General features: G+C 42.8%; 1 protein-coding gene across 2 annotated transcripts in view; it reads right to left on the minus strand.

Annotated features, from left to right (window-relative positions):
- Positions 1-20,408, minus strand: part of GCK (glucokinase) — a 366,089-nt gene that overhangs the window by 116,778 nt on the left and 228,903 nt on the right. For both annotated transcript variants that reach the window (XM_078666753.1, XM_078666754.1), the window contains exon 2: positions 7,116-7,278. In XM_078666753.1, coding sequence (XP_078522879.1) covers positions 7,116-7,278 — 163 coding nt within the window. The remainder of the gene's footprint in view (positions 1-7,115; positions 7,279-20,408) is intronic.

The following is a 20,408-nucleotide window of genomic DNA, read 5'->3' on the forward strand; positions in this document are numbered from 1 at the left end:
CTTCAATGGGTCTCTATACAAACAAATCCAGGGGACTTCTATGGGCACCTGCTTTGCCCCCAGCTACGCCAATCTCTTGGTGGGCTGGTGGGAGGAGCAGGTGCTCAGGAACGACGAACTGGAACATTGGACCAAATGCGTAAATGTCTGGCTCCGCTACATAGATGATGTCTTTTTTGTGTGGGAGGGGAGCGAGAGAGACTTAATTGATTTTGTAGGAGCACTTAATACGAACAACCTGAATCTAAGATTTACTATGCAGCATAGTCAACAGACGATCGATTTCCTAGATATCAGACTAGTGATTAAGAACAAAACGATCGAAACAGAAATCTTTAGAAAAACAACAGCAGGGAACTCAATGCTCCATTCGAATAGCTGCCACCCTCCTAGCTTTAGGTGGGCAATCCCCTTTGGCGAGTTTTTACGCGCCAGGAGGAACTGCAGCACCGAAGAGAAGTACCAGGAACACAAGAAAATAATGCATGACAGGTTCAAAGTGAGAGGTTACCACGCCAATATGTTGAAAAAAGGCGAAGATAGAGTAGCCCTCATCCAGAGAAACGAGGCATTATTTAAAGACTCCAGAGCCAGTCCCCACAACGCAAAAGCCCCTATAAGACTGATAACCACCTACAATACCCAGTCCTCAGCTTTCAGCCAGATCATAAGGAAAAGATGGGACATCCTCTTACAAGACAAGGTACTAAAAGAAAGGCTAGATCCACATCCCTCTATCACCTATAGGAGAGGAAAGTCTATCAAAGATTTAATAGTACAGAGTCACCTAGAAAGAAAGAAGACCTGGCTGTCAGCAAAAGGTGGGTTCTTCAAGTGTGGGAAGTGCAAGGCCTGCAGCCACAGCTCTAACGTAAGGGAGGTCGAGCTCAAAAGAATAAAAAGGAAATGGAAAATAACTAAAAACATCCAGTGTACCACTGACCATGTCATTTATGTTGTGACCTGCCCTTGCGGCAAATGGTACATAGGCTCAACCACTTTCCCCGTGAAAAAGCGAATTTTGGAGCACTGGCGTGCAATCACCAACAAGGACTTTGCATACAGTACGGCCAAACACTTCCACCAATACCATGATGGAGATTGGACCAAGGCGAAATTTTTCGCACTGGATTCTATCCCCAAACATATCAGAGGAGGGGATCGTCTGACAGCGTTACGCAGAGCAGAGTCCAAATTCATTTTACAGGCAGGGTGTATCTTTCCTTTTGGGATGAATATTGACGAAGAAATGTATGTACATTTATAAACTACTGTTCGGCAGGCTTCCCAGCCTCCCTCTTAAGGTACTCTGATTTCATGACATATCTCTTTAATTATGTCTTTTTAACCGATATTGTTTGTTTTTCAGTATTTGTTTGGTTCCTTGCTGAATATAGGTTTTATTATCTTTAAAAATTCTAAACAGGTTGTAAGTTTGGAAAGTTATGACTTCGTGAAGATCGCTATGCTGTCTCTTAAATGTAAATGTACAGTTGATTTCAATGTACTAATATGTTCTGTTTTCACTTTTTCCTCTCCCTAGAGTATAAGACCTCGTCTTGATATGAAGCGACAAACCACTGATAGAAAGTATTGCTATGAGCACCACTGCTTCACTTGGATATAGATACAACTATGAGCACGAGGTCCTTCTCCCATTTCTCCTTCTAGGGGAGGGTAGAGTTAAATCACCTTTGTTTTCACTATATGACATTGTTGACTAGACATAGAACATAGCTCCTTTTTTCACTTACTTTAACATGAATGAAATGAGATTGGAATACACCAGATTTTGTTACAGAGGGTACTATACCCAAATGATCTTAGTCTTTATAGATATATTTACATCCTCTCTCTAACTATAATTTTTTCATCCCTCCCTGTTTAATTTCTCCTAGCTTTATAACCTGTTCTTTTTTGTAAACATACCATGGGTACTACACCCTTAATGAGCATTTTTTGTAACGTGACATTGTTTACTTGAAATGTTATGTTATCATTTACTATATATCTTTTCTTTTAAACCAAACATTTGGGAAAATGCATTAACTAAGATACTCTTCGAGTTTCTGTTTCTGCTGAGATAAAATGCATTGCTTTTAAAGGGATCTCCGTGTGATGTTTGTAAACATGGAGATCTTTCTTCCCTTTCCATGATAATACAACAGTATATATACATGAGTGAAAAAATACTGGTCATGTGACCAAGAGCCCGTGAGCTCGAAACGCGTCGTTTATGCCCAAATAAACAACCTTCTGAAGTACCTGATGGTGTGGCTTGTCATCCTTGATCGAAAACGAGAGGATTCTTTGGATATATATATATATATATATATATATATATATATATATATCAGTGTTTTTATCCCTGCTTGTTTGCTTGTTTGCTTTGTAAAGTTTTAATTACCTGAACGATATCATTGAATTGTGTGCCTGCCAGATTAGACAATCAGAATTGACAATTTTCTTCAAAATGTGATATATGCTAAGACACACGGATGTACATTGCAAGAAAAAAACACAAGCTGTCCACATCGTAAACCTTAACAGGCTTGGCTGTAACTCATACCATGTAGAATACAGCTTTTTATCAATTAATAACATTCACCCTCCATTATGTTCCTTTAATATGACTGTCATTGTTCTTCACGGCTCTGAAGGACCTTCCCATTAATGGTTAACCAGAAATACCAATTAGGCACTCTCAATCCTGTAGCAATCATGTACTCATGTGCCAACTATTATTTCTCTCTTGCAGTTCATTAAAAACAAATTTAATTAGTAGTATTACAGAACAATTATCCCCACTGCAATTCACAAATCTGTAGCGCAATGCTCTTTACTGAAGCAGACAGCTCCTGCAATCTACATCTTTCCTTTCCTTTTCATCAGCATCTATTTCACTATGTCAGTCAGGTCTTTCTGTCTTTTTCTTTCTACACTTCTGCTGGAGACATACGGGCAGATTACAACTTTGGCAGTCCATCTCAACGCCAAACTCACAGTGGTGTGGCGGGAACTGCCTCACTGGTGGTTCGATCGCCTCAATAGGAGTGCATCAGTCCCGCCACCACAAGATCTCTGCACCTGCTGCGGATCCATGATCCCTCGGCCGTGTCGCATCGGTCTGGCCCAGCAATATGCTGGTGGTGGTGCTGCCACACCGCCAAGCATATTTGGAGGTTCCTCACCACCACAGTTTTCATGGCAGTGAGCCTGCCATGAAAACTGTGACAGTGAGGAAACAGGAAAGCAAGGGGTCCCTACAGGGCCCAGTGGTGCCTCAGGGCCATGGGGATGCTTGCAGGGGGGTGGGGGGGCACATTGTGTGCCCTCTGTAGCATGCACCCTGGGTTCGTGCACAGCATGGATTTAACAGTCTATGCTGTGCAGGAACTTGCTTTGGGGTTCCCACTGCAGTGCCTTTCTAAGGCTCACACGAGAGCGATAAAAAGAATAATTTGGCTTTTGGAAAAAAAAGAAGAACCCAAGACAAAAACCCGAGGTCTACATAAGATTAAGGAATAGGCGTTTTTAATACGTGGATCGCCTAAAGAATTTTGGGTGTTTAAGTTGAGACTAGCTGACCGAAGCAGGTTTCCACTCTAAAAATTGCGGATATCATACCGTGCAGTGATTATTTTTGTGCAAAGAGTATCTGTCTTTTCTGCCAGAAGGTCCTGAGGAAGGTGGTTTCATACCACCGAAACGCGTCGACCTTGCGTAAAAAATCGCGTGTCTATCTGCGATCCCTCAGACGCAGAGAAAGGAGCGAATGTAGTATGAATGAGTGAGTTTGTGTGTGGTGAAGTTTATTGGTGTATTCAAGTATGTTTTTTCTGCACGGTAGACAAAAATGTTTTTATTGTCTTAAATGAATTATTGTGTATTCGACCAAATGATTTTCAGGAAACATATATGTTATAAATGATAAATTGATAAAAGTGACTTTTGTACTTATAAAAATATATAAAAAATTTCAGAATAAAAAATACAAATGAAAAAAAGTTGATGTTGCCGTATACTGTGTGAAATAATAAGAGTAAAAGTATAGAAGTGGTATCATTTTCACTATATAGGTCGTGAGGGAACATTGTTCATTGTTTATTGCTTTTGTTGCTCCCCTCGTTCCCTGACCTGCAAAGTAAATATAGAGGGGGTCCCATATATATGTTAATCCTTTCTAAGGCTCACCGCCTGAACCCGCCAAAGCACCACCTGCCAGACCAGGAAAAAACTCCTAATCTGTCAGGTGGTCTCAGGATGGCTTTGGTGATGTAGCAGCGGGGTGCTGGCATGGCGGCCCGCTGCCATATTGCCAAAGTCATAATCAGGCCCATAGTCTTTTTTTCTAACTCAATAGACATTTCCTAGTCATTTCTTGATTCCTAGTCTTGGAATCTTCTACCTTCAAGGGAAACATTCTGAACCACAATGTGGGTCATGCATTTCACGCAATGCTGATATCACTTTTTCAATTCCGTTCTTTAAATATCTAACATTAAAGAATTTTAAAGATACCCTAACTTGATCAAGAAAATTTCTCTCCTCTGGATTTCTTCCATTATACTGACTTCAATTCCTTATTAATTTCAACACATAAAACTTAAGATGTGAAGCTGGTATTCTTTTTGCCAAAACATGATTTACTAACAGTGCCTTTCCATTTTTTAACTATAAATGTTATGTTCATTTGAGATTAACTTTAACTTGAAATATCTTTCAGCAATTTCTATATAGTACATCTGTATGAACATTTAATGCCAAAGATATATTGTTTGCTCTCGCATGATGTATAATGTTGGAGTTTAATTTTTTTGCGTAGGTATAGATGCACACCGATCGCGCCTAAATGTACAATGTGTATAATTTATGCAAGTGTATGTGGCTTTTTTGAGGGTTTATTAATCTTTGGTTTTCTTTATCATCCACTGATGCTTTAACAAGTTCCATTGCTAGATTTCTCCATTCGCATAAGATATCGTCTATATTTCCCAAACATTTTTCTTGTGTCATAATAAATTAGTATGATATGATTTGAGTCTAGCCAAACAATAAAAATGTTGTCTAAGTAGCTTTTTAGAGTACATCAACCCTTTTCAATTCCCCATTTTTAAATTCGCTTTTTACTTCTAACCTTTTCATAAAGATTTTTGTTCCCAATGGAGTTAAATTAAATCCCACTGAGAATCCTGTCACTTGTTAAAAATATTTATCTTTCCTCGTAAAGAAACTGTATGTTGGCATTAATCCTAAAACATGCATTACAGACCCTTTGGCATTGCCTTCTTTCACATTAAAGCGTGCTTTTGCGGACTTTCCATTGGTTCTAAATGTATGGTGTTCATGCGAAACACTGAATCATGTATGGTTCTGGCACTTCTGGGTATTCAAATATAAGGAATTCAATAAATTCCTTACATTGGAATATCCAAACGTACCAGTACGACACATGATTTCGAAAATCCATGAAATCAAGATTATCATGTGTTTCACTACTGCAGAATGTATAGATTGAATATTTCAACCACTATCAATATATATATAGATTACTTACATACAATAGTAAAAAAGAAGCTCCCATACATACATGATACTATGAACATTGTGAAAAAAAATGGAAATAATAATATGTAAAGCACATTATTTTGTTCATTGGTTGTAAAGAGCATGTACTTGAATATCATACATATAGGCCCTCATTTTGATGTCTGTCGGAAAGCCTCCGACCGCTGGTCTCACTTTCGTATTACAATGACGGGTTGGAAGTGAAAGTGGCCGGTCATTCCGGCGGGCTTTCGATGGGCTGAAGGAGCCAGTTGGAAACCGGCACGTAATCCCTTAAAGACGCTGTTTCCGCAATAGGGATTATGATGTCGGTTTCCCACAGGCTTTTCACGTCGGGCTTTCCGCCATGAAAAGCCTGTTGGAAAGCAACTTTGAGGGCCCCTATCAGGGCCCCCTTGCAACAGTGGCCTCCGGTTTGGCACCTGAGGAACACATATGGTGCCCCCCTGTCAATCCCTGCACTGTGCGGCAGGCACCGTGTGGTACCTTCCACGTCGTGCAGGGATTTACAAAAACTCCCATTTCTCGATGGGAGCTTGTGCTGCAGCCAGTTTCCGACCGCAGCACAAGTTTCCATAGAGAAATGGGAGAGTGCGACTGCACCATGTGCGGTCGTATCCTAATACTGCGTTCGGGACGCTGACTGGAGGTCGGTCGGTCCCAATTTAGCAACAGTGCCGGGCGGATGCAAGTCTGTCGGACATCGTAATGAGGCCCCATTTTTCATAGAAGCACAAACTGTGGATCTTGGAAGGTGGGTTGTATGTTGTGACCTTCGTTTTGTGACTGCTTATCACAAATTTTACCTGTTATGCATTTTGGTTCACGTCTTAATGGTATGCTTTGTAAATAAGTGTGTGATGACTCAATCAATTATTCACTTATCAATTACTTTTTAAACATTATTGTGACACAATCAAATTTATATTTAGAACCTATTAGAATAATATTGAGGATTGGTAGTGAGAAATATATCAAATGTTCAGCAAAAAAAGAGACTTGGTTGAAAGTTCTACTAGGGCTCGCGTAGGGTAACAGTCATCTTATCTGAATGAGCTGCTCAAACCTGATATGGAATATACTTATACCTTTGGAACGTTTAGTTAATTACATTTGGTGTGGCACCATTTGAACTCTTTAGACTATTGTGAATTACTTAAAATTGACACATGATCATCTGAGATATCAAAACTTTGTGAGATACTCACATGCCATGGGCACCATGAGATCTGAGGCATAAATGAGCTACACAATCATAGCATGTGACAATTTGCGACATAATACAACTCAAGACATCTATATCAGCGGAGTCACTCACAATTGGCCTGCCACAACTTGGCAGCTTGAGACACCTGATATGGAATACCTTGAGAAACATGGGTGGAGTAAGGCCAAATTATTCACATCTAACAACCAGCATCTGGAAATTCTATGGGCCAACGCTTGAAGTTCATAAACTCTCTTGAATAGAATCCAGTAGTTGACAGGCCCTACCAGTTCTAACAACAGAAGAGCAACATTTATGAAAACATATGTTACTCTCTTACCTGAACCATCTGGGGTGGAGCGTACATAGGTGGGTAACATTTTCACGCTTGCTTCCTCATGCGTCTCAAGGCGGAGGCCTCTCTCCATCTCCTTCTGAATCCTTCTCATAAGCTTCTTCAGATCATCCTCTTGCAGTTGAAATTCAGACAGGATCTGGTCCACCTGAGTTGGGTAGAATTATTAATATGTATTTTTCGTTTTCTCACGTAAATGTCACATTCTTTTAAAAAAATTATAATAATAAGGTATTATACCCACATCAATTTTTTTAAATCTATTCCATTGATACAATTTATCGATCGCTATATCTATGGCATTTATCTGACGCAAAACCCCAAAACTATGGCTCTACCAATGAGATTATTATCAGTCTCTTATAGTAAAACAAATCACCTTCCTCTATACTTGAAATATTTGTAATCCAAGGGCATTCTTTTACAAAATCTCACCATAAGATATATGTAGTAGCTTCATACAGTGGTATGCAGAGAATTCATGGCAGCAGTGGAGTGATCAGGAATGGAGCATGAGAACAAGGGCAGCTCAAAGGAGGCCCAGCACCCACCCCATGCTGAACAAACTGTCAATTTCTTAAGTCTGCATGTGCAAACAGGATGCCCAAAAGTGGTAGCAGAGTAATAGGTAGCTCCACAATGTCAATCCAGTTTCACAGTGACCTGTGTTATTTCCATAAAGAACAGCTCACGGAAGCACCATTGGTGGGAGACGTTCGTTGAGGTGGCATGACTTACCTCCCTCCATGTAGAGGCACAATACACTACTAAGGTATCACACAGGAGTGTGGTACAGAATGTGTGAAACAGGTACAAAAAACAAAGTATTAAAGGGAGCAGTTCTTAACACAATGACTTTTGTACACTGACTTTACCCCAAACCTTATATAAAACATGTCTGATAAATTCTGTATATTGTCCCTGAATTTTTCGTTTTGCTAATTGAGTTTGATTCAGTCCTCATCAGACGTCTATGCTGAATTGTGCATAAGAATGCTGTGACGTCTTTAACAAATGGGCTTTAGCTCTTTCCCTACCCCTTCTTTCAAAATATGAATAGCAGTTTTCCTAATTTTTAGGTATTATTATTGTCAGCTCCAATTTTAGTTACATTTTAATTTGCCAAAAGTCATTATAGCTCTTTTTCAAATCAACATAAACTGCACTTGCTGGTTTGAAGCTGTTCCCTTGCCTTACTGCCCTAGTAAACAAAAATGTCTATGTTTCCCAGTCTATTGTAGTCAAGCAAAATGCCATACCCAAACAATGTGAGGCAAATTGCTACAATCCTATTAAGAACAAACAAAATGTTATGTTAGTGACATTTTTAAAGTGCGTCGATATAGAAATGCATCCAAGATAAATGTGAACTCTCTTGAAAATGAAGGCAGGTGAGGTTACCATATTATTACAGAAAGAAGTTTGTGAGTCGCATGGGGAATTATCAGCATCTCAAATAGTCTCCTAAGGCTATCCAAGTGCAATTAGGGACTTTTGTATCTGTGGTCAATAGAGGCAAGAGGGCTTGTAGCATCATTCAGTGTTCAGAAGAGATATCTTACATAGACCAGGGAGCATTTGCTAGTTGAAAGAGAGTGTTGGTTGAGTACAACCTGATCTTTTTGATTCTTCTATCAAAAGAATGGAGTTTTGGGCAAATCACTCAATTTGCCACTGCCTGGAGAAATACAAACGTGACATTTATTGCAATCAAATATATGTGAATTGCAATATCTGGCAATTAGACGTACAATATGTTGTATCATCTCCCATCCCATTTAATGTACAGTGCTCTTTTACTTTCGAGTAAAGTTTTCTCTTTATCAATACAAACATGCATACATGCATCAACAATACAGGCCCAGATGCTGCTCCATTTCCATTTGAATGAAGTTTCAAGTAGCAGCCAGGAATAAACTCCATGACTGCTTCAAGACAAAATTTTAATCCGAGGCTAGGAGTCCACTGTGGTGGAAACAAAAGGGAATGGGTGTGTTTGAGAATTAGTAAGAAACTGGACTCATTCAAAGAAGACAATTGATAACTTGCAGAAAATCCTACTTTTTGCGCGGTCACTCCGCTTTTTCTGCCTTTTGCTGGACCCTATATTTTTGCTGGCGTTAGACCTCTGTGTACTTTACCCATGCTAACCAGTGCTAAAATGTGTGTGCTTCTCCTTTAAATATGATTAAATCAGCATAGTCCTATATTGTGGATTTAACTTACCTATCAGTCCCTGGTACAATGGTACAAAATGTACCCAGAGCCTGCAAGTTAAATTTCACTTGTGGACTGCAGCACCTATTGTGCCATCCTCTACAGTGAAAGTGTAAAACAAGGCTTCAGGCCTTCCATTGTAACCTTAATGTGGCAGTTTAAACAATGCAATTCGGCCAATACAAATAAACTCTTTAGACGGGTCCAAAACTCCCTTTCAGATATGAATAAATCAGACCTATGTAGACTTTGTCGCCTACAAGGTATTTAAAGCTTGGTATTTAACAGTAGGACACGTAGAAATCTCTTGCTAACTTGTCCGTTCCGTGACTAGCACCCACTGTGGCAGGCCTAGCTGTCCTATGTAGGAAACCTGAGTACAGATTTAAAATCCTACTTCTGTATCTCAGGAATGGGAGCTGCTAGAAAAATAATTAAACAATTATTTGATTGTCATTAGAAATCCAATTCAATGGTGAAGTCGGATTTTTTATAAATATTCAGGAAAATTAACTTTTAGAATGTTATCTTTTCCCTGTCTGAAATTCCTGGAGGTTAAATTTGCAATTGCTCTCCCACTTCTGCCAGCCAACAAATAGTATTTGAATAGGTGTAAAGTGTTTCCCAGGAGCACACAATAGGATGACCTGAACGGGCAGCGATAACTCCTCAGAACATAACAAACATTACAGCATCAGATCCTGATGAAAGCAAAGAGGTGCACCAAGAAAGCAGATTCAGTCCAATGTAATTCATGAAGAAATCCTTTATTCAAAGTTTGTGCACATTAAATCAGCAACTAGTCAACGCAGTCCATTCCCAAAATAAATTAATGGAACTTCGTCAGGGCTCTATAATAGAAAAGGCTAGTACGCCATATACATTTATCATGAATCACTGGTCATTTTATGATAAAAGGGAAATCCCAGGCATATTGTCTGACACCTTGCTAAGTGTCAAGACAAGTGTTCCACAGTTCTGTGTGTTTATACACAGAACTGCAGAACACAAGTCTTGAATTACATTGGACTGGATCTGCTTTCTTGGTGCACCTCCTTGTTTTCATCAAGTTTGGAATCTGTTTTACAGTGGCACTAATGGGCGCCGGATGATTTGTGCACAGGTCTTAACACTTAATTTCGGAAACCAAATGAGGTGCAACCTGACTAGTCCGTCGCCTTGTTCAATGTTGGTTTTCTATTCAATATTGGACTTGGTTGCACTCATTACTGTTTTACATGACTACATTATGCCACGTTTTAATGATGGACGTGAAGAACTGGCACAGGGCCTATTTGGAAGAAGTTTTACCGCCCCGCCTGTGGCACAAGATGCACAGGAAAGTTCGGAGTTGCGTGCCTTCTTTTTGAAGTTGGAATGTTTGAAAAAACAAGAGTTAGCACAGTGGTTGGATGGGGTCACTCTACAGCAGTATATTGATAATAAAAAAACTCCCAGAAGGTTTGCGTCAACTAGTCTGTCGCCTTGTTCAGTCTTGGTTTCCTATACAGTATCAAATCCTGCTTGAATATCAAATCCTGTCAGGGATCTAGCAAAGTTTGAGATAAACTGTCAGGGACACTAGTAGAGTTTAGGACACGGCGCAGTAAAAAAGCAGTGTGTGCTCTATGCACAGACAAATGCTTTCCAGAGAAGGGGCTAAATAATCAAGAGAGTACCTGAAGGCTGGGAGTAAAGCAAGACAGAAGCTGAGGACTGAAGCAGTTTGAAACAGGCAGTGAAGAGGGAACTGGGAAGTCTGCAGTGGAACATATGAAGTTAACATGAGAACCACCAATGGAAAGGTGCAAGAGAGAAATAATAGACATGTTATCATTTATGATAGTTTGTCAGTCGGTCCCTTCAGAAACGATCTGCATGGAAGTGATCTCTCTGTGAGGTGAAAAAGATCTCACATGCAGGCAAGAGCGGAATAATCTCACAGATTTCAGGTAGAGACCCAGCCGCCCGTTTGGAGAAGAAGCGCTGGGTCGTTCTGTGACAAAGGCACAAGCCTTGGTGACTAACTGGCCCTTGGAAGCTATTAAAATCATATTAATAGTACAACACACAAGAAGACTAGGAGAACAGTGGAAGGTACACAGAAGCAGAAAGTGGGCTCAGGGAAAAGCTGGACTGAAATTAGGGTCACGGTCAGGACTGGAATACACAGAATTATGAATACTGGAAATCTGCATACTAACTAGGATAGGACAGGAATATGAAATCCAAACAGGAACATGGAATACAAGAATAGGAATCTGCATATGCAAGACAGGTCTGGATGTCTGCAGCCAGAACTAGAAACAAGCCCAACACTGGAACCAAGAGGCAGGATAAACAAGAGACATGCAACCTACTTAAATAACTAATCAGAACAGGAACATAGTATCAAACAGCTATGAAAACAGAAATGAAAAGGCAAGCCTGGAATATAGTAGCATGATCAAACAGAGCTCTAGGAGACTCATCAGCAACATCAGTTACAAGCCACTGCACACTGAGTTCTCAGGGCGGATACAGGTGAAAGCTCAGGGGAGGTGCAAGGTGCAGAGAGAAAAGCCAACTGCAAGGAATGAACCAGTTGCAAGGAATCAGGGAGCTACCAATAAACGGGAGGCTGAACTGGTACGTGGAAAGGGGAAGGCCAGGGAAGCCAGCAGACACAAGACAGGACACAAGAAAGCCAGAAAAGGAGTGTGGGTTGGAGCCAAAGGAGTGAAAAGTCCAGAAGGCAGGTATAATAGGGCCAGAAAGTCATTGGGATCCAGGAATAAAGATCAAGATCACTACCATCAGAGCATGACGAGGACAGGGTTTGGTGACAGAAAGGACAACAGGAAAACAGGAACCATGATGCATCAGGAAGATGGTTTGGAAGTCTGGACTGGGAAGTAATATGGGGCTGCAAATCCCAGGTGTTTGAAAAAATTCTGTCATATTTTGGTGTAACATCTGAACTCCACAGGACTCTTGTGAGCTCCACCTGATGGTAGGATGGAATAACCCTGACAAATCTTGCTTATCAGGTCTTCTGGGTTTACATATAACAGTGGGCGTGCACCTGAAAGGAAGGGAAACAGGATGCCAAATTCTTTTTTGTGTCCACTGCCTGGTTGCTGGAAACTCCTACTTTTCTTCTACAAAAAGTCGAATTTGGTGTGGTTGAAGACTTCTGCCATCTTGAAAATGACCAAACTGGTTGGGGTTGGCCCCTGGAACTTTTACCCCATTGGTTATACTGTGTTCAGGGGTCATTCCCACCCACTATCTCATTCCAGCCATAATAGTGGCATTTCCAGGCACTCAAGTCAGAGCACACCTAGACATGAAGAAAGATCAGAAGAGGACTGAAACTGCTGTTTGTGACCTGAGAACATCCCCAAAGGACTGAACCTACTCTCTCTTGTACTCAGGACAAAGAAGTGGACTTCAAGGGTCATAAGGCTAACCTCCTGTCAAAGCAACAGGGGCATACCCAGCAACAAGAGACCTTTTCCTGAAACTATCCAGCTGACCAGTGGCAACTGGACCTGGATTGGACACTGCAGTTTAAGTGCCTCCCGTGAGGTCCTGGTGGGGGGCCTTACAAGTGTACTCCTACAGTGAATTGAGATTTGGAGCACTAACGTCAGAAAGTATAATCTTTGACCAGGATGAACCTGGTGGTGTATGAGACCTGTGCTTCATCACGGTCAGTGCCAAATTGTGCTTAGATTCTAGTCTACTGTGACCATTGACTATCATTGGCACTTTATGCTTCCTGAGAACTATTCCTACCTAAAACTATATCTCTGGTTCCCCTTATTGGATTTTTGTAAAGTTGGTGTTATATTGTTTATTACAATTTGCTATATGCTTCTAATTCAGTGTGGGGGTTTTATTGTTTTGCGTTTTGACTTTATTAAATGTTTTGTAACTTCATAAATACTTTATACACATTGCCTGTAAATTAAGCCTGACTGCTCTGTGCCATTGCTACCAGGGGGGTGAGTTCAGGTTTGTTTGGCAACTTTAGTGATTTATATGGCACAGTTGTTAATATTCCTTAACATCAGTAGTCATCCACCCAATTATCAATCCAATTTCTTACCCTCCTTAACTCTTTCAACTATTTATGATAGTGGCTTAAAACTGGAGTGCATTTTATACTTTTCTTTTTGCATTAATTATTTTGTATTTACCACTACACCTACAGCAATTAGCATAATTTCTACAAAGTCCAAGAAAGGTTATTGTGGATGATTTTCCTTATACTGATAACGTATTGATTTTAGAACAGACTACTACAGCATTTTAACCACACTCAGCGGTATACTACGTGTGTGCACGAGCGCCAAATCCACTCATACATGTAGAATAGCCAGTAACTAAGTAAATGATTTACATTTAGAATCATTATATCTACATTTATGTTATGTAATTATCATCGGGAATGGATCCTACACTCCAGGATCTATCATAAATGACCATGAATTAGATGCTTTGCTAGAGTTTAAGTATAAAAAAGTATCGACCTTTTCATCGAGTAACGGCAGACATGTTATCTGATGCTCTCGGTCAGCTTCCCTGCCAGCTCACAGGTTATCTGGAACAAGATATTGAACTGTTTCAGAAATGGCTCACTATTAGATTCGAGGAGTTAGCCCCTGGTAAACCAATCAACTATGCGGGTAAACACGTACCGGCCCCCTGGTTTACTCCTCTCCTGCGCAGGATGCGTCAAGACTGCAAGAGGGCAGAAAGGGTCTGGAGGCGCAGGTATGATTTGGAAGACAAAAGAAAATATAGGGAGCTTATCTGTCTTTATCATAAGCACATTTTTGATGCCAAAAAAGTGTATATTGAGCGCAGAATTGATGCTGCAGAAAGTATGAGCAAAGAAATTTTCAGAATTGTACAGGAGTTTGTTTCTCCTTCTTCTAGTACACCCACTCATGCTCATACCGAAGCCTGGATTAGCCAACTTAGTGAATTTTTCATCAATAAAATTAAACTCATTCAAGGCTCTTTCCCGGGCCCGGGTCTCAGTCCTGCTGTTTGCCATCTGACACCTATGTCTCCATCTAGTAAGGAGGAAGGCCCCCTGCTCCTGGCTTTTCCTCCTATTTCTCTTGCCTCCTCTTTTGATCTTCTGTCACGGCTTCAATCGGGCTCGCCGCTTGATCCTTGCCCTGCCAAGTGCCTGGGGAGAGTGGCACCGGCAGTTAATACTCTGCTCAACCCACTGCTCAATGCCTCCCTGACCTCGGGAGAGGTTCCCAAGGCCTGGAAGCACGCCCTGATTCTTCCGCTGTTGAAAAAACCATCCTTAGATCCCCTTGTACACGCGAATTACAGACCAATCTCCCTCCTCCCTTCTCTGGCTAAGGTGATTGAGAAGCATGCGCATCTCTCTATTTCCAGCTTCATATAGAGTAATAATATTCTGCACGACTCTCAGTCGGGTTTCCGTGCTAATTTTAGCACGGAAACAGCTCTTCTCGAGATCACCGATGCCATTCGAGAGACATTGGATGGGGGGGGGGTAAAGCCATCCTGGTCATGTTGGACTTGTCGGCGGCTTTCGACACCGTACCCCATGCCGGTCTCCTTTCAAGACTCTGGGAGATAGGCCTTCGTGGGACGGTGTGGAATTGGTTTAAGTCTTTCCTGACCAACCGCCGGCAAGTGGTCTGGGCACCTCCGTTTTCCGCCGAAATGCCGCCGCTTGAGGTGGGGGTTCCTCAGGGGTCTATCCTGAGCCCCACCCTTTTTAATATCTATATGGCCCCTCTTGCGGCGGTGGCGGAATCTTTTGGCGCCCAGATCATATCCTATGCTGATGACACCCAGCTTCTTTTCTCGTGTGGCAGGGGTGAGGATTTTGACAGCGGTCGGATCCGGGAATGTTTGGAAGCCGTCTTCAATTGGTTTCAGAGGCATAGTCTGAAGTGTAACTCAGACAAGTCGGAGTTGCTCTTCTTCGGATGCCCGCCGGATCCCGGTTGGAAGTCATGGTGGCCTCGCGGTATGTCTCCACCTGACACCGCATCGTTAAAGGCAAAAAATCTGGGCTTCCTGTGCGATGTCGACCTCTCCTTTAGACCCCAGATCATCGGGCTCACAGGGAAGTGTTTTGGCATCCTAAAAATGCTGCGGAAGTTTCTCCCTCTACTGTCCCTTCAGCACAAAATAATTACGGTGCAGGCCCTGATAGGCTCGCGACTTGACTACGCGAACGCTCTCTATTTGGGCCTTCCTAAATATCTGATGGCCCGCCTGCAGGTTGTTCAGAACTCGGCGGCCAGAGCCATCTTTGGACTTCCAAGAAGGGCGCAAGCTTCGGAGCTCCTAGAGAAACTTCACTGGCTCCCGGTCGCCAAGAAAGTCACTTTTAAGATCTCGACTGTGGCTTTCAAGGCGCTCCACCGGATGGGCCCAAGCTATCTTGGGAAGCGGATTGACTTCTATGTCCCCAGAAGAACTCTTAGGTCCACCTACGAGGCCAAGGCCGTGGTTCCCTCCATCAGGCGCGCCCGTACAGGAGGTCGCTCCTTCCGGTACCTTGCACCGCGCTGCTGGAACGATCTCCCTTTCTCTTTGAGAACAGCCACCAATCTGCTAGCTTTTAGAAAGGAGTTGAAGACTTGGCTCTTCTCTCAGTAATTCTGTACCGGCCTCAAAGTGTTGCTATGCTATGTACTTTTCCTTTTCCTCTCTTCGCCAAAGCGCCGGGACACTCCTCGGAGTAGCCGTGCGCTATAGAAGAGCTTTGTATAACATAACATAAAAAACTCCTGGAAATGGATGCAATAAAATAACAAATGATGGTACTTGGAAGCAACCTAACCATTCTGACTTGGTGGTACAAATCAATGAGGACAGAGGTTGTAAAACCTTTTGGGGCCTCTATACAGTGTGGGGAAAATATGTTGTGATTTTAATGATCAGTGCATGATGTGGCAAAGCTTAAGGTTTGTAGTATGTGTTTTAATTGGAGCTCCACTGACCACTAAGGAAGTACATAGACACAAACCTGCTTGAAAAGGAAGGACCTGTTCTTCCTAGTATATTAGAGGAATAGGCAGGTGGAAAGCATTGAAAGGCAGCAGAGGTGAGTCCTGGTAAACAGCATGTCGATGTGATGTGAGGTGGGCTGACTGAATGACGCTATGTGACATAGCCTGTCTGACACAGAGACTGATCATTTCTAGGAGTCTGACGTGCGCAGACATATAGGGAGGATCTCCTTTTGGATACAGAATTTCTTTCAACTCTGGAAGTATTACCTTGGGACAACTCTTATTTGGGCCTTCCATAATGTGTGCTCTATTCACTGGAAATAGATAGAAGAGAAAGATATAGGGTGCTTTAAGCATGCTCTACACCTCTGTCAGTAAGATCCCTGGGCTTCACCAAGCTCTGTCTCTTTCCTTGAAAAGAAGACCTGAAAGAACCAAGAATGAGCGGCTGTGTAATGAAGGACATGAGCTACCTTCGAGGATTGGAAAATGAAGGGATCAGGTGTTTTATCACCAAGGGTCTATCAAACTTGTGGTCACTGCAGGTCAGGGTTTGGTAGACAGTCAGAATTCCCTTGCCAAGTACCTGAACCTTCTGTGTAATCAGGAGTACTCTGTCCCACCACCAGAATGTAGGTCTCCCGCTCTGTACAGGCCATTTTGTAAAATTTCCCAAAAGGGATCAGGAAGTGCTGTTTCCAACACAGTTGTTTACTTCAAACATTTTTTCACTTAGCTGGACTTGGTCTACTAGCTATGAATGGAGAATGTGGCACATTTAACTTTAATAACCCTTAACTCATTATGTAGCAATGAGGAGATCAGTGGTGTGGATGTATGGCAGAGACGAATGCATGGAAGTGGCCATTCGTCTACTGACCACGAACCGTAAGCAGGTGTGAATGTATAGGAAGAAATATTTTCTCAGAATATGATATAATTCCACCTGAATAATTGTGACAACGTTTTATCATCCCAATGGTGAATACATTATGTAGCTATTTACTTTCATGTCACGTATTGTTGACTACACTTCCATTGATTAAACATTGGGGAATGCGTTAGCTCAGTAACGTTTACTTTTATATCATAGCAGGGGTACTGCAGTGAGGAGTTAGACTGTGTAATGTGAGGGACTAGCAAAGCATCCAGGAGTAATTTATGTATAGAAACATACCCTTCAGTGGGCAAACTGTATGTACATTGTGCCATTCCTGAGGTTTTTGGAAGGAAGTGGGCTACTAATTAGTGACGGTAGTTGCAAGTGGTGCGCACCAGTACTCATATTTGGGGACCAAAAAATATCAGGGGGCAGCTTAGTCAGTAAGAGTGGTGGTGGTGGGGTGGAGGTGAGCGAGCTTCAGATTTTCCAACAATCTTGCTGGCATGCAATGTCAAAATACATTATATGACATGCAGGGCACATGAAAGGGGATAAAGTGGAAGTGTAACACCCCAAACATCCTCCCATGAAGCTACGCCCCTGAGACTTATTTTAGGTCCTAACCCATCGCCATACATATCATGTCAGCGGCAGTTCCTGCATATGGGCGTTTGCGCATCGCCCCACTGATAAAATAGAGTGTGTTTTGTGTACTTACGCTTACGGAGTTTAACTTTAAGCAAAATTTCAGCCCGCAGTGGCAGTCAGCTGTCTCAGCCGCGGGTCCTGATGGTGACGTCACTTACGTCCATCTGCCTTCACGTCAGGCTTAGGGGGTGGGGCTAGGAGCAAGGAGTAGCAGGCTGTGCATGTCGGGTTAGCCGGATGCCTTTCCCTGGCCAGCCCGACATGTGCAATGTTAATTGCTCTGCTGTAAAATGAAGAAGCCGGGGGTAGATGGATGCCGCAGCCCCCGGGCACCTAAGGAGCGGCGAGTGGCCCTGCCCCAGGCCAATCCAAGCGCTACTTTAGTAGTGCCTGGATTGGCTGCTTCGGCGTTTCTCAGCCATCTCTAGGCACAGAACGCAGTTGAGGAGCCTATTACTGGGGGGCACCATTGGCTACGGTATGGAGCATGGGGGGGAGCATATCACCAATCACAGCATGGCTTTATTGTAAAGTCCTGCAGCGATTGGTAATTTGATTTGCTCCCCTAGCTCAGCGTCTATTTCCCCCTCCCCTCTGCATGTCCACGCCATTGCCTGATTATTTAATGCGCAGACAAAGCAGGGAGTGGTCCGCAGAGAGAAGGTCTCATCTCGAGAGCTCTGCTGCAGTAGCTGCTGCTCCATGTTAGTATAAAAGATTTTAGTGCTAGTGCCTGCATCACTGCATTAAAATTTGGTAGAGAGGAAATTAAATATGAAAAAGTTGCGCTACTGCAGACATCAGTAGAGAGCGTCACAGAGTTATACGCGGTGAAAGAGCAGTACAGGCCCAAGACCCACAATGATGCAAGACAGGTGAAAAATTCACTAGGGAAATTGAAGACACAGGTTTTTTATACAAATATGTGACTATTGAGTACCCTATTGTTTGATCTTTTTGCAAGACACATTGTTCAAGTGATTATTTAAGTGGCAGCCTGCGAGCAGCCATTTGAGGCCAGCAGTTTACCCGTGTGAAGATAGATAGTCTTCCCCCGAGTGCTCTACACCATTTATTTATGGCCGCCTCCCGCGATCAAACAATTATTGTTTGCCTTTCACCAAGCTACACCTCTGGCACCACTCTTAAATGGCCGTTGATTTGTGCTGAGGAGTGCCTTCACTATGTCGCTACATTGGAGCATTTATGTGTTGGTGATAGGGAGCTCAGTTACATTAAACAAGCAATACTCTGTCATGCCGGCATCATCACTTGAGAGGATAAGCACACTCTTCCCGTGTATTCCCACTGCAATACTTTATGTATACACCATCTATTAAAGACCGCCGCCCGCGTTCTAGTTAGACACTAGGGGCGTTACCCAACGCATCACATGATTTGCATAACGCATTCTTAACCACGAGTGAATGGCGGAACAAGCACCTCCCGGACCCGGTTGATTGGGCAGGTCAAGGGGCACACGCACAGCGCGCTAACCATAAGTAAGAGGCCATGGGAGACCATATCTGTCACAGGGGTTAGCGTTGTGTTATTTTGTTTTGTTTTGTTTGGTTTTTAGTCCACCGCGCTGGGGGGCACCATTGGCTATGGTATGGAGTATTACTTCAGGGGATGCACCAACCCCATTGGTTAACGGCCAGAGGAGTACCCGGCCACTTTGCCCACATCGGTGAAACCTGTCCCGTTCCTCTCAGTCCTTTCCTTAATCGAGGGTCCGCCTACCTTAGCCCCCGTTGGCCCCTTTTGAGCACTACTAGCTGGTTAACATCCTAACATCCAGGTTCCCCGCCGCAATTACATTGCCAGGGGAACCACAAACAACGTAGCACTCGCAAACAGTTATAACGCTACCTACCCGGTTCACTTCACAAGCCGGTATACACCCCAAGGCAAACGCAAACAACGTAGCACTCGCAAACAGTTATAACGCTACCTACCCGCTTCACCTCACAAGACGGTATATACCCCAAAGGCCTCTTTCCGCTCTCGGCAAACTGTGGGGAGCTATTTGACACCTCACCAGCCCTTTGTAATAATAAGTCCTCCTTTACTTCAGCACACCAATGTGCGACTGTATCCAGCACTGCGACGCCATCTGTGAGGGTTGACAAGTGCAGACATCCAACTTTCTACCTTAAGTGCCATTAAACCACTCAGACACCACCTGTTTAACTCCTATAGCCATACCTAGAACCATGACACATCCCTGGAGCCAACACGCACGCTCTTTACCACAGACTGTAACTGGGTCTGGGAGACAACCATGTGTGCAAGATTAAGTGCGAGAGATACATGTGCAGTAACAATGTTTATGTTTTTATCCATCAATGTGTTCTCCCCCCCCTCATAGTTTGTCACACACAGGAGCAATGCCTTGTGCGTGAATCCACCGGGCACTGTTGAAGCATGGGGACCATCTGAATTGGGTGAGTCCTCGCTGTGTTGTTTCTTCTGTGTACTGTTATTCCTCCACATGGGCTTTTAGTCACCTTAGCTCACTGTGGT

The sequence above is a fragment of the Lissotriton helveticus genome, chromosome 11, assembly GCF_964261635.1.
Source record: "Lissotriton helveticus chromosome 11, aLisHel1.1, whole genome shotgun sequence".
Classification (NCBI taxonomy): Eukaryota; Metazoa; Chordata; class Amphibia; order Caudata; family Salamandridae; genus Lissotriton; species Lissotriton helveticus.